Source organism: Rhinopithecus roxellana, chromosome 8 (assembly GCF_007565055.1).
Source record: "Rhinopithecus roxellana isolate Shanxi Qingling chromosome 8, ASM756505v1, whole genome shotgun sequence".
Lineage (NCBI taxonomy): Eukaryota > Metazoa > Chordata > Mammalia > Primates > Cercopithecidae > Rhinopithecus > Rhinopithecus roxellana.
In genome coordinates, this window is record NC_044556.1 from 97,269,071 (window position 1) to 97,284,204 (window position 15,134).

The following is a 15,134-nucleotide window of genomic DNA, read 5'->3' on the forward strand; positions in this document are numbered from 1 at the left end:
TTTAATACCTTCACCATGTGGGTTAGGATTTCAACAATAAGAATTTTGGGGAGACACAAACATCCGTCCATTGGATGTTGATAAGAAGCAAAAGTTGGATTCAGTATGGTACAATACTTTAAGATCCCATTTATTTTAAAATTTGTTTCCATTTATGTCATCTTCTTTTGTTGTTAATCTCTAAGAGATACAAGCTATTTAATTTGTTGTTATTGTTGCCTAATAACGCATACAGGAAACTGTAGAAATTAAGCATCAAATCGATGAATTTTCTAACATGAAGATATCCATGTAACCAACATCCAAATAATTCATTTTCCATGGATAAAGAACACTCATCTATGAAGTCTTTTCTTTCTGTTTTGTGAGACATTGATTCACTATATCTGGATTCCATGTATCTTTGAGCTATTTAAACTGATGCCAGAATTCCAGGTACAGCATCAAAACAAAATAACCCAACTTAAGGTGAGCCTTGCAAATCCAAACTGCTTTTCAGTGATGGAAAATGCCACATGATTAACACTTAAAATTAATATTTTTGATACAAGAGATATATACTTTTTTTTCCTTTTTTTTTGGAAGCTCCTCCTATGGATTTACTTTACTATATCAGCTTTTCATTGTATTCAATATGCATGGAGTGCAAAATAAATCAAGGTGGAAGACCCTACATTACCAGCTGGGATAATAAATAGTATACTGTTATAATAATATAGCATTACAAGTGTTGCGGAAATGGTGATGACAGCTGTATTTTACAAATCCGACTTTGTTTTTTTAGATAATCATTGGACTGGTATAAGTCTCAGGCTAAAGGGAAACCAGGAGGTCCACGCGTGGGCAGAAATCAATTAAGTTGAACACTCACTGAATTGCTTTCTCAGCCAGGATGGGGAATGATTGACCACAAATTAAGCTGTACACATGTTAGACTGAAAGAGTTTACAGGTAAATGTGGCCCAAGGCCACTGCCACGTCATTCGTTGGCTGGAACACTTGCAGTGGTAAAGTGAGACGGAGAAGCTATTTAATTCTTTGCAAGAGACCTTTATACACTTTGGTGTGAAGGTAAAGAGGGAAAACTAGGCTTCCTATGCATGGCTGAGGACGGGAAGTCTGACTACACCAGTGGTTCTCAACCCTACCGCACTTCAGGAACTTCCTGGAGTTTAGAAACAAGAAAAAGAATACAGAAGCTCAGGACTCGCCCAAGACCAATTACTCATGTTAAACAAGATATATGGGAGGTCATTGTTTTGCACTAACCTCCTATACTAGACCCTAGCAGACTAGACCAAACCAGAATCGAGTCACTTGTGCCAAGTGCCAGGTAACCAAACTGAACTTTGAAACAGCCAGTTTTCCCAAAAACCAGGAGATTCTAATCAACCTGAGTCAGTACAATAACGAAGTCCAATCTGTTTTAACCCTATAAGGAAAGTAACTTTGAAATACCCACTCGTTGTTGTTTTTTATTTCAGCCTCTTTTTGCCCATAAAACCAGCCTCCTCTGCGCAGCTTACTGGAACACTCTATTTGCTTTAATGGAATGATCTATTTCCCGATTCTAGATCCTAAATATAAGCCAATTAGATCTTTAAACTAAACTTGTTGTAATTTTGTCTTCTGACATTTCTTGTTATTGCAGGTGAAACCCAGGCATCAGAACAAGTTTAAAACTCCCCAGCTGATTCTATTCTGCAGGAATGGTTGAGAACAAAGTTGGAGTCATTAACATGGCATCCCCCTTTGAGGAATGCTTCTAGGTCACAAACCTTCTACAAAAGGGCTGTCCCCGCAGCCTTGGGCAATTTCAGCTCCTAGGTCTGGAGTCAAGGGGCAGAACCTGGGTGATGGCGCTCACTTGAAGCAGCAACAGTTTAACAACTGACGTTCTCACGCACTTATCTCTGCAAATACCCCACAAAAGCCCGGAACCCAGAATGAAACTTAGAGACCGCACAACCCGCTCCGCCTTTAGGAACTACCACCGCAGAGGCAGAAATGCCGAGAGTTGAGTACGCAGGCGCGGATCGAGGAGGCGGGAGAATGCGCATGCGTGGTCTTGAGGGCGGTGCTTCCGGTCGAAGCACCGCTTGGGAGCTGGGCCTGCGACACGCGGTGGGCGGGTCCCGAATCGCGACCCTAGTCCGGACCTGAGCTGAATAGCGACCCCAACCCGGACTGCTTCCCTGACCGCAACCCCTACCCCCGCCCACCCGCATGGCCCGGCACGTGTTCCTAACGGGGCCCCCAGGTAACCCTGCGGGGATCCCCACCTCCGAGAGGTCGAGGGGGTGGGGGCGCGCGGGCTGGGGACGACCCTGTGCTGTTAGGGAGGGTCCCCGGCTCTAGGGCTCCGGCCTCTGAAGTTCCCAATTTAAATGGCGGGCTTGGTAGTCTGAAGAGTTTGTACTCCTTCCTGGAAAATGTAATTTAAAAGACGTAGGGCCTAAAGGATTAGAACACACTGTGAGGGGTCCTAGACCGGCTTCTTGATGAAGGGCTGAAACCGCAGGGGCCAGCGGCAGCGGTAACTCCTACTTTAGTGTTGACGTTGTGGTCTGCACAAATGGTATATCAAGAGATCTGCAGCAACCGTAATGTGAAGTGGAGATGTCTGATTTCTTCTATTGGTAGTCACAGGTACTTCCTTACTGTGGGTTTTTGCTACATTCATCGTGCAAAAAAATGGTAAATTTTAGTTGGAGGAGAGCAAAGCTGAAGTTGTAACCTTTCTTTCCCATCTAAGTTCATCCCCCCACCCCCATCCCCATCTCCATCCCCACGAATTCCCACCACAGCTGAGGCCACAGGTGGAGAAGCTTTGGTACCTACAGGAGCCCTTCTTAGACACTCTTGCTTGTTCCTCTCGCTGTCCTCTCCTGATGTCTGTCAGATACCTCAACCCTGTGGCCTGTGGAGTTCTCATCTGAGAAGTGGGATAGCTTTGAGGTCAGATGAGAGGTGTAGGAGGACATGCTTTTAAATCAAGGCGCTCCCCATTTATCAAGCATTACTAAAAAGGACAGGTAGGATGGTGGTTGTCGCATCAGATAGACTAAAAAAAAGAAAGATGTGCTAAGAGTGGAGAGAGTGATTTCTTCAGCTGCTTTTTAAGGCAAATCTAATTTTGACGTTTATTGTGGGTTCAGATATCAAAGGCTGTAACCCTGGATCTAGAATTCTCTTTCACTTTATTTTAATGATTGTGTTTAGCCGTAAGTAGCAAAGGCTACCGCTAATATTGCAGACTTTGGAATTTTATCAGCCATTGGATGGGGGAGATGGGGAGCAGAGGGTGAGGAGGAGGAGGAGGGTGGTTTGAGAAGTGCCTGCTATCTAAAGTCACTCCTAAGTACTGCAAAGAACTGTTTTCTGAAAGTTGCTTTGTCAGTCCTTTATTTGAAACTTGGAATGCAGTTTCATACTTCGCAGCTTGACCTCAAGGCATCTGTGTGTTTTATAATGGAGGTGTCCTCTTACCATGATTGTATTGGTGGTGGTTCTTGTTTCTGCTTTCTTTATCAAAGTCTTATCTACACGTAGTTGAAAGACTCAGATTCTACAGTGTAGCTCTCTTAAACCTGTCCTCAAATTCACACACCTTTGTCTTTTCTCCTCCTCTTCTTAATGTAGTTACAACGTAACTTGTATTAGTCAATGTTTATAGTATTATGGCCATGTAAAGATAATCACAACAGAGCCACATAATAATCTATCATTTATTTTCCATTTATTTATTTATTTTAGAGACAGGATCTTGCTCTATCACCCAGGCTGGAGTGCAGTGAAACAATTATAGCTCACTGCATTCTCAAACTCCCTAGGCTTAAGTGATCCTCCCGCTTCAACCTCCTGAATAGCTGGGACTAGAAGCGCATGTCACCACACCCAGGTAATTTTTTTTTTTTATTTTTTTTATTTTTGGAGAGACCTGTCTCTTGTTATGTTGCCCAGGCAGATCTCCAACTCCTAGCCTCCAATGATCCTCCCACCTGGGTCTCCCAAAATACTGGGATTTTAAGTGTGAGCCACCTTACCCATCTTTCTTTTCCTTCTTCTTATTGAGACAGGGTCTCTCTCTGTTGCCCAGGTTGGAGTGCAGTGACACAACCTTGGCTCACTGCAACCGCCACCTCCCAGACTCAAACCATCTTCCCACCTCAGCCTCCCTAGTAGCTAGTACTACAGGTATGCACCACCATGCCCTCTAATTTTTCTTTTTTCTTTTTTTTCCTTTTACACACAACATTTTTTCCCCATTAGGAGTTATTGTCTGGTATTTTTATTTGCCTAGTTTCTTTCTGCCTTCTCAACATGTTCAGACCATCAGGTAAAGTCTCCTCGCAAAGAGGTCACTTTTTGTTGCATATCCTCTTAGTGTCCCTGGCACTTAGCATTTTTTTCCGATTTCCAGCTGTCTGTACCCGTGACTCATCTTGGAGGGCTTTCTCTGGTCCCTGGAGCCCACTTGGCCTGCACACAGAGCAGGCCAGAAGAGCCAGGGAATTCCTGTGCCCTGGGATTAGCCTTCAACCGGTGATTGGTGAAAGTTAGTTGATAAATTCCCTACTTCCATACTCCTCGGGATAACTGAGCCACTTGCCCTGACTTGTCCCTTAGGATTGCCCAGTGGAATGAAGCTCCAGGGGCCCCATTGGAACTTGCTGGATAGTGCACCTCCTGCTGGTGTCCTTCCCTTCCCTTTCTGAACTTCTTCCCTACCAGTCCATCATGTTGTCACTGCCCAGGTTAAACTACCTGCACTTGAATCTTTATCTGAGGATTTGCTTAGGGGAGAACCAGAACCAAAATAATTCCAGAGCTTTCTGATCTGTTTGTGCCTGGTATACAGCTACCATCTCAAGGTCTCCTGAAGCAGAGGACATTTCTTATCCAGACAGCACTGGGGTAGCAGCTTAACTAATGAAGAAAAAATTAACTGAAAGAAGATTCCTAGAGCTGAAGAAGCCGAAAGAGACTTTGCCCTAGTGCTTCCTATTTGTTGGTGGACTATGTTCTACACAACATACAGTCCCCAGAGTATACCCTTTGTGAACAGGAATAGTTACCGTTGCTCCATTTTATCTTTTTCAGAATATAAACTGCGTTTTTTGTTAGGATAAGAGTAAGAACCATTCAGGATAAGAATTAAAAAAAAACAAAACAAAGTTTCAAGGAAGAAAGTGACAATCACAGGGAATTTCAACATACAGAAATGAACGTTGTAAATCTTTGTTCTGTATTCTTGACATTTTTTTTTTTTCTGTAGACACATACGTACTTGACTATTTTTTAAAAAAACATAATGGAATGGTTTCTGCTATTAACCTGCTTTTTTCATATATTATTTTCATACACTGTGGTCTATTTTCCATGCTAATAAATACACATAAGCAGTATATTTTTTAATGGCTGCGTGGTATTCCTGTGTATTTATGTGCTATTGTATGCGTGGTGCCATGAGTTAACATTCTCTTACTAATCAACATTTAGGTTGTTTTCAGTGTTTTGCTATTACAAAGAACGTTGCAGTGAATGTCCTGTTTCACACATTTTGTACTGTGGATGTTGTTTCCTGAGGATGAATTCCTGGTCATGAACTGCAGGGTGCTGTGGTAGGCACGTTGAAATTGCCCTTCAGAAAAGGAGTAGCAGCTTACACATTCAGCAGTGCCATTACTTGCATGAAACAGATTCTTTAGTGACTTTCCTAAAGCAGTTGTTACTGAGGGCCAGGGCTGGATTAGAATTTCATCATTTTATGTTCTACACAGTTCTACCAGCCGCATGCTCACTGTGGCTCACTGTAGCCAGAATCCTCTTGGGTTGCTGTTCACATTCCAGAAAGCCAGGCGCCATTATTTTAATGTGAAGTGTGAAGATAGGTATATTAAATAAGAATAATGGATCATATTTTGTGTCAAGGAGGTTTAAAAGAGTGGGTAGTCTTAGAAATAGCATGATTTGCAACTCTGTGGTATCTCAAAATAGCTCACTTGCAGACATGCTAGGAGTTTTCTCTCTCTTTCCATTGTAGGGTAGTCATGATGCTATTTACTTAAATCCATATTGGGAACAAGACTCATGTTTTAAAAAGTCATGGTGACAGGTAAAGGCCCATGTTGAAAGGTATGGTCCTTATGAGGGGTATAGCCTTGAGTAAAATACCTAACCACTGTGTGCCTCAGTTTCTTCATCTGTAAAATATGCGTAAACATGGTAATTGCCTCCGAGGATGGTTGTGAGGACTTAACCAAGAAAATGCTTCTGAAGTGTGCTAGAACAGTGTCTGGCTCCATAATATCAGTGATTAGTACTACTGTATTAGGTAGCACCTGTTGGTGCTTATAAACCCGTGAGTTCATCAGAGTAGTCAGCTGGCCAGGCTGGATGGAAAGGAAGGATCAAGGTGGGGAGGATAAGGGGGCGGAGGTGCATAGGTTCAAACTGGGGAAGGGGGATAAAGGTGAAGAAATGCTTACAGACCCTGGAGAAGATGATGTTGGAAGGAGTTGCCAACCTGATAGGCTTGCTGTTATGAAAAAGTTTGAAAGTGACCATTAACAGGGATGCTAATGGTATTTAAGAGACACATTTTCAGGAGTTACAGCAATGTAAGTCCAAGGAGGAACAAACTGATTTTCCCACTGTTAAGTGTAGGTCCATTTGTAATCTCTTGAAAGCTGAAATCTTAAATTCCCAGCCCCTGACTCAAGTGTGACCAGTGTTACTTCCTGGGCAGAAAAATGGAAACTGTAAACCATTTCACAGGATGCAAATGGCACGTGAGAATATCATCAGGAACCACTCAGTTGATTCTGGGATTGTGTATGTGACAAAATTAACAGTGTTTTACAATTTAAAAATAAACCTCAAGATATCATTCATGTTTTTATTATGCTTGTTTCTACTTGAAATTAAGCATGTTTAACACCTGGAGCAATCAGAATTAAATTGAAGTTCATATTCATAAATCCACTTACAGCCCATTTCTCTACCCACCGTAATTGCTGTCTCAGAGCCCGCAAGGGCTGTGTGTGCTCTAGTATGGGAATGTTTCCTAATGGGCTTTTCTTCTTTTTTTTTTTTTAATTTTAGGGGTTGGAAAAACAACATTGATCCAGAAAGCCAGTGAGGTTTTAAAATCCTCTGGTGTGCCTGTCGATGGATTTTATACAGAAGAAGTCAGACAGGGAGAGAGAAGAATAGGATTCGATGTCGTCACGCTGTCCGGCACCCGGGGGCCTTTATCGAGAGTTGGGTACTGATTTTTCATTTCTGTGGTGTTTTATTATCTAAGCTCCCCTTCCATCTGTGCTTTGGGAGCTTTTCAACAAGAGCTAAATTCACCGAAAGCAGATACTCTGTTGGGTCCTTGGATGCCTATCTGCTTTCCCTTTAGGTTGAGAGTTTCTCCCTGGGCACAGGGTTGAGCCCAATGATCTCATCTATCCTCAAGAATCTTGGGCCTTTAGGGATTTCTCAGAGACAGAAAACAGAATGAAACCATCACATGAAAAAAGTATAAGGAAGTGATATTTTACTTAAAACGTATTCACCAAGTCATAAACTCCTCTCACTTTATAATTCTTAGTCCTGTTTCTGGTGCCACTTTTCAAAGACTGTTGATGCATTAGCTGCTTGGACCTTAAGAGATAGCCCTGCTGTAACTGCAAGGCCCATTGTTGGAGGTGTGGACACTTAGGGTAGCTCTGTTCAAAGCAGAGAAAACCTGATCAGCTTTGCAGACTGTTGGGAACAGGCCCCCTAAAATCTGGCCATAAACTGGCCCCAAAACTGGCCATAAACAAAATCTCTGCAGCACTGTGATATGTTCATGATGGCCATGATGCCCACGCTGGAAGGTTGTGGGTTTACCGTAATGAGAGCAAGGAACACCTGAGCCATCCAGAGCGGAAAACCCCTTAAAGGTGTTCTTAAACCACAAACAATAGCAAGAGCAATCTGTGTCTTAAGGACGTGCTCCTGCTGCAGATAACTAGCCAGAGCCCATCCCTTTATTTCAGCCCATCCCTTTATTTCCCATAAGGAATACTTTTAGTTAATCTGTAATCTATAGAAACAATGCTTATCACTGACTTGCTGTTAATAAATATGTGGGTAAATCTCTGTTCGAGGCTCTCAGCTCTGAAGGCTGTGAGACCCCTGATTTCCCACTCCATACCTCTATATTTCTGTGTGTGTTTAATTCCTCTAGCACGACTGGGTTAGGGTCTCCCCGACTGAGCTGGTCTCAGGCAGCAGACCACCGCATTTTGTGTTTTCCATTTTTAAGGATGATTTAGCATATGTGGAATGCCAGAGGCTCAGTGAACAGTTAAAAACCAGAAATCAATACAGGAGTTTTTCAACAAAGAACACAATGTCTTTTCCTTCAGGTTAGAGCCTCCACCTGGAAAACATGAATGCCGAGTTGGGCAGTATGTGGTTGACATGACTTCTTTTGAGCAGTTGGCACTCCCCGTCTTGAGGAATGTGAGTACGTGGTTTCTGCTTTTTGAACCCGTCTACTCCTAGTACATTGTGGGAGTTGCTGGCCATGGAAACAGAATGCCTTTTGCTCTTAAAGGTCCTGGTTTTGCATTTTACAGTTGCAAAGTCATCAGGTGATTGAGTCTTAATAAGGATAAACAACATAATTTGCTGTCACTCTGAGCTACAATTAAATTCCTATAAATTCAGTACATATAAATATTTTATTTTGAAAAGGCTCTTAATGCCCAGGTACCAATTCCCAAAGATAGGTCTTTCCTCTGTCTTCTCACAGTTATATCTTAACCTGGTTTCACAGCACAACAAACATTTAGGAAGAGAAAATGTCATTATATGAACATAATAGCCAGTTGTTATTGAATGCCTGCCAAGTACTGTAAGCAGTTAACACATATTATTATATTACCTTTTTTTAAAAAGAAAAAAACTTTATTGACATCTTACGGCTTCTTTCTTTCTACTTGGAATGCCTTTTATTTCATTCGCTTGCCTAATTACCCTGGCTAGAACCTCCAGTCCAACACTGAATAAAAGTGGTGAGAGTAGACATCCTTGTCTTACTCCTAATCTTAGAAAGTGTTCAGTTTTTCACCACTATGTATGATATTAACTGTGTCTTATTTGTATAGAGTTTACTCAGGCATGTTTTGTTGAGGATTTCTGCATCTTTATTCACAAAAGTTGTGGTCTGTAGCTTTCTTTTCTTGGGATATTGTTGGTTAGTTTGGTATCAGGTTTATACTGGTCTCATAGTATTTTCCTTCTCTTCTAATTTTTGGAAGAGTTTGTGGATGGTTGGTATTGATTTTTCTTTGAACGATTGATAGAATTCACTAGAGAAGCCATGTAGGCTAGGTTTTTCTTGGTGAGAAGCTTTTAAATTACCAATTCAATCTCTTCTTATAGGTCTGTTGATTTTCTATTTTTTGTTGAATCAGTTGTGGTAATTTGTACCTTTTAGTAATTTGTCCATTTCATCTGAAGTATCTAAGTTGTTGACATACAGTTTTTCATAGATTCACCCATGCTTTTTATTTTGTAAGATTGGTGGTATTGTCACTTCTTTCATTCTTTATTTTAGTTATTTAAATCTTCTGTTTTTTCTTGGTCAGTCTAAAAGTTTGTCAATTTAGATGATCTTTTCAAATAAACAACTTTTGTTTTATTGATTATGTATTGTTTTATGTATCTATCAGATATTTATCAAGTACTCCATATACAGTCATGAACAAAACAGACATGTTTTCTACTCTCTCAAAACTATTAGTCTAGTGGGAAAGGCAGACACTCAGTGAATTTATACTTGTCATTGTCATTAATGCTGTGAAAGAAAGAACAGGGTGCTGTGGGGAGGGACAGGAAGAACTGACTTTAGACCAAGGAACCAGAAAAGAGTTCTGAGAAGATGACATTTAAACAGAAAGGAACAGGTGAGAGGGCACTGGAGAGAGAGTTAGTGTTGGGGTATTCATATGTGTCAGAGTGGGGAGGTCTGGGGAGAATATTCTGAATGGCAGGAACAGATACATTAAGACCTCAGAGCCCTGGAGCAGGAGCAGGTGAAGAAGGTAAGTTTGGTGAGGTGGGGGCCATGAGATACAGGGCTCTGTGGACCATGTTAAGGAATGTGAGTGTCATTTAATCTATTATAGACTTAATACTTTGATTTGTGAGAATTAGATGATACAGACCTGTCTCAAAAACCAGTTATAAACCATCCAGAGGTTTCCATGGCACCAAGAATAAAGTCCAAGGTCCTTCCAATGGCCTAGAAGGCCCTGTAGCCCTGTGATATCTGGCCTTACTAACCTCTGACCTCATCTTGCCATTCTTCAGCCACACTGGTTCACTCAGACTTCCCACACATGCCAGCTGAGGCCCTTGGCACTTGCCATTTTTTTTTTGGTGAGCAAACTATCTTCCTAGATCTTTGCTTCTCTGCTCCTTGACATTCAGAGCTCAGCTGAAGTATGTAATGGTGGTTGCCCAAAGGCTGCTGAAGATTTTAGCTATAGCCTCTGAGGATATCCTCTAATCTTAGAGGGCTAGTGGTATCTTATGGTCTGTTTCAGCAGGGGATTGTGTTTCTTGGAATCCACCAAGTTCTCCTTTTCTTCCTATACCCTGTTTCCTCCTCCCACCTCCTTCTTCCCTAATTCCTTCCTCTTGAAACTTTCCCACAGTTCCTGTGCTGGTGACTCTTGTGGCTGCTGTGTTGTGTGGGAGCAGAGAACATGATACTTTTCTTTTTAGTTGTTTTCCTGTCACATACATTCCTCTCTACTTAAATGCTCAAAAGGCAAGTGAAATACTTCAAATGAAATTCCAAGTGAACATTCTGCTTTTAGGAACTGACTGGGTCAATACAAAGAATTTTTTACTTACCCTGCTCAGGCAGAGTAGACCAAATCCTGGGAGAAGAGTTTGCACAGGTGTTTAGTGTCTAGCTGCAAGATTATGTAAGAGATCATATGCTGACCAGATCAGAGGATGAATCTGTTTTTTAATTAAAAAATAAAGAAATGCAGACTTCTCCCAACTTTTTATATTCTGATTGCCAAATGCAGACGTGTACATTCCATGTAGAAAAAGTTCCTGGCAGGGGATTTGATATGGTTTGGCTCTGTGTCCCCACTCAAATCTCATCTCGAATTGTAATCCCCATATGTGGAGGGAGGGACCTGGTGGGAGGTGATTGGATCATGGGGGTGATTTCCCCTGTGCTGTTCTCCTGACAGTGAGGGAGTTCTCATTAGATCCAATGGTTTTAAAAGTGGCAGTTTCCCCTGCACTTTCTCTCCTGCCGCCACCTGAAAAAGATCCTTGCTTCCCCTCCACCTTCCACCATGATTGTAAGTTTCCTGAGGCCTCCCCAACCATGCGGAACTGTGAGTCAATTACACCTCTTTTGTTTATAAATTGTCCAGTCTCAGGTAGTTATAGCAGTGTGAAAATAGACTAATATAGGATTCTTACCCAGTCAGGGTCATGGATTTCTTTCTGTAAACTGGAAGTGTTAGAAACCCTTTATAAAGGGACACAGTGTTAGTTCATAGTGCTGGGATCTATGAAAACGCAAATTCTGATAATAAGAAATATCCATTGTGTGTAAGAAATTTCACTATTATGAGTGAAAGATAGTTTGAGGGGTGTGTGTGTGTGTGTGTGTGTTTTAATACTACAAAAAAATAAGAAAAAAGTACTTCTCTAATTAGGTCAAGCAGGGCTATGCCTATTTGCAGATGGGGAAATAAGGATGTGGCTAGGACTGGTTGCAGCGGCTCACGCCTGTAATCCCAGCTCTTTGGGAGTCTGAGGCGAGCAGATCACTTCAGGCCAGGAGTTTGAGACCATCCTAGCCAATATGGTGAAACCCAGTATCTACTAAAAACAAAAACAAAAACAAAAATCAGCTGGGTATGATGGTACACGCCTGTAGTCCCAGCTACTCTGGAGGCTGAGGCAGGAGAATTGCTTGAACCCCGGAGGCAGAGGTTGCAGTGAGCTAAGATGGCGCCATTGCATTCCAGGCTGGGTGACAGAATAAGACTCCACCTCAAAAAAAAAAAAAACAAAAAAAAAAACAAACGTGGCCTGGGAGCTGAAGAACAGCTCCAGGTGAGGGATAGGCTCGGGAGGCCCAGGCACAACCCAGGTCCACCTTGCAAAACTGCTCTGGTTATGTTTCTTTTTTTTCTTTTCTTTCTTTTTTTTTTTTTTTTTTGAGACAGTCTTGCTCTGTTGCCCAGGCTAGAGTGCAGTGGCACCATCTCAGCTCACTGCAATCTCCACCTCCCGGGTTCAAGCAATTCTTGTGCCTCAGCTTCCTGAGTAGCTGGGATTACAGGCACCTGCCACTGTGCCCAGCTCATTTTTGTATTTTTAGTAGAGACAGGGTTTCACCATCTTCGCCAGGCTGGTCTCGAACTCCTGCCCTCGTGATTCACCCGCCTTGCCCTCCCAAAGTGCTGGGATTACAGGTGTGAGCCACTGTGCCCAGCCTGGTTACGTTTCTTTAGACAGGAATGGAGCCTGAGCATCATGGTCACTCGTGAGAAATAAAGAAAAATAGAGTGTGTGTGGTAAGCGTTCTAGACTCAGGAAGGTTTTTGGAAAGCCTTTAGTAGGGTTGACTGTTAATTTTTTTCATTCCATGAGTTAATTCTTTCCTTATTTGTCAACATTTGTTATTTTCCTGAGTTTTCAAGTTCTAGATATTCATGGTTAAAAAAAATTATAAAAAATGTAAAATAAAATTAAAAATACAATGTGAATAACTCATAATCTTATCACTAAGTTAGCCAATATTAGCTTATTTTGTTTCTGCCCCTTTTGTATACCTGGTTTATTTATTCAGTCATTCAAGATCAGGGAAAATGTTATAAATAGTTTCATAGGCTTGGTGTGTTTCCCTTAATATGATTGAGGGACATGGGAATGGTCTCACAACACGCTAATCTTTAAAGCTGGGAGATTTTAGTGGTTTCATCCTATTTCATGATATGAGTTTTCATCTTTGATTTAACTATTACTCCCTCAGTGTTGGGCATTCAGGCTCTGTATCACCATTGTAAGTAACCTTGCAACAAAGCACCCTTTATACATGAGTCCTTTTGTCTAGCCATGATTGTTTCCCTGGGGAGGGTCTAAAAGGTGAAGTCTGAGCTGGTGGGGTGTGAACCTTCAAGATCTTGATGGTGCTGCGTTGACTTTGTGTCCCACTGTCAGGGTGTGAGTGTGCTTGTCTTGCTGCACTTTGCCAGTCCTGAGCACTCTGCTTATTTTCAACACACCTCTTTGTTTTGATTTGCATTTTTCAGTTACTAATGGGGTTAAATGTTTTTCAGTTGTTCATTAAGTTTTCCTTAATTTAAATTGTTCATCCATTGCTCTTCCCATTTATTTTCTTTGGGCTTAAGTAGATCTTTTATAAAGCAGATAGCCTTTTTATGTTATTGATTCTATTTTTCTCAGGTTAGCACTTCACTTTGGTGATTGTTTTCCCTTCAACATAGAGAAAAGTCTGTCCCTATTCCAAATTTATGTAAAATTTTACCTATATATTTCTTTTTCTGCATGCTTTTTTTAAACATTTATGTTTTCAATCCATTTGGATTTATCTTGAGTGTAATATGCTATGAGATTCTCAACTGATTTTCTTCCAGATATTTAGCCAGTTTACTAAAACTGTTAAATAACCCGTTTCTAATTAGTTTTTATGCTTAATTATATTAAAACTATTTATGTGTGCGTGTTTATGTGTAGTGTTTCAGAGTTATCTGTTCTCTTCCATTGATCTGTTTGATCCTTGCGTCAGTACCATAGTATTTTAATTACCATGGTAATCGTTTTTATTTTTCTTCTTCAAAAAATGGCCTTGTTCAGAAACTGTAATAATGGTGGCACTAGTAGTAGTAAACTATTATTGAGTGCAAACTACATGCCAGGCATGAACTCATTTAATCCTCAAAACACTATCATTATATTCCTATTTTACAGATGAGGAAACTGAGACATAGAATGGAAAGTTACTTGCCCAGGGACTCACTGATTGCATAAGTGGTAGAGCTGGAGCGAACTATAGAATCAAGACTTTATTATCCATCAAAAAAAAAGTGTCATATGGAGTGATTGGAACTATAGCTATTTTGACATAAAGGATATCTTAATTTTTCAGATAATCTTAATTCTCCACAGCCAAAAATATGTTTTTCTTTCTCCATTTATTTCTTTAAAATTTTTATTGGTGAGGTTATTCATAGGGCCTTCCTATTTTCTGGTGCTACTGGAATTAGGATTTTTTTTTTCTGTTTTCTAATGATAAAGGCTGATAAGATAATGCTGGCCTTTTTCATAATGGCCTTTTTGACAGCTACCCTGAATGCTTTATTAAAATTTGATGCAATGTAAGATGTACCATTTTATTGATTTTCAACATATCTCCTACTCACACAAAATGGAGACAATAGATTATAATGTTTTAAAGAACAAAGGGCATCTACTCAAAGTCCTGTTTGCCAGGTGAACAGTGTCATCTTTTACAAAGATCTGTGAAAGGAAGAGTAAGCTAAAATCAGAACATCCAGGGAAAACCAACATAGTTCGAGCCTTGTATTTTCCTGTTTTGATTAAAATAAGGCTTTAAAGTATATTGTTTTTGAGAGCAGGATCTACTTTTGATTCTGAAGTAGACTCTGCTTTGGAAAATCTTAGAAACTTCCTTTGAAGGTGAGAGGACTTCTGTCTAGGGAAAAGTATTTTGTGTTTGTTTTTGTTTTTTTAGACTCTTGACCTGGAAGTGTTCCATAGTGTTTCAGGCCACTTGGCTTTAGAAAGAATGCAGAAAAACTAAGTTCTAGTCAGGATCTATTCTTGAAAGATTGACAAGCGCTTCAGCATTGCTAGAATTTCCTTCATTGCTGTTAACAAATGTTGCATTTGATTCTTTGTTCTCCCTCAGCTTCTGTTTCTCTACCTCATGTATTACAAGTCCATAATGCAGGATCAGCCAGGGAAATTAAAAGCTATCTGATGCAAACAGAAAATCAGTTTTTAAATTGTCAGTAAGGACATTCCTACAGTGAATCAGCTTAGGAAAATGAAGTGAAAAT

The 15,134-nt window shown here is 40.7% G+C and overlaps 1 protein-coding gene across 3 annotated transcripts in view; it reads left to right on the forward strand.

Annotated features, from left to right (window-relative positions):
• Positions 1-2,051: 2,051 nt before the first annotated feature.
• NTPCR (nucleoside-triphosphatase, cancer-related) overlaps positions 2,052-15,134 on the forward strand; it is a 33,817-nt gene continuing 20,734 nt past the window's right edge. For all 3 annotated transcript variants that reach the window (XM_030935590.1, XM_030935587.1, XM_030935588.1), the window contains exons 1-3: positions 2,052-2,260; positions 7,108-7,270; positions 8,409-8,505. In XM_030935590.1, coding sequence (XP_030791450.1) covers positions 2,227-2,260; positions 7,108-7,270; positions 8,409-8,505 — 294 coding nt within the window. In that variant the 5' untranslated portion in view covers positions 2,052-2,226. The remainder of the gene's footprint in view (positions 2,261-7,107; positions 7,271-8,408; positions 8,506-15,134) is intronic.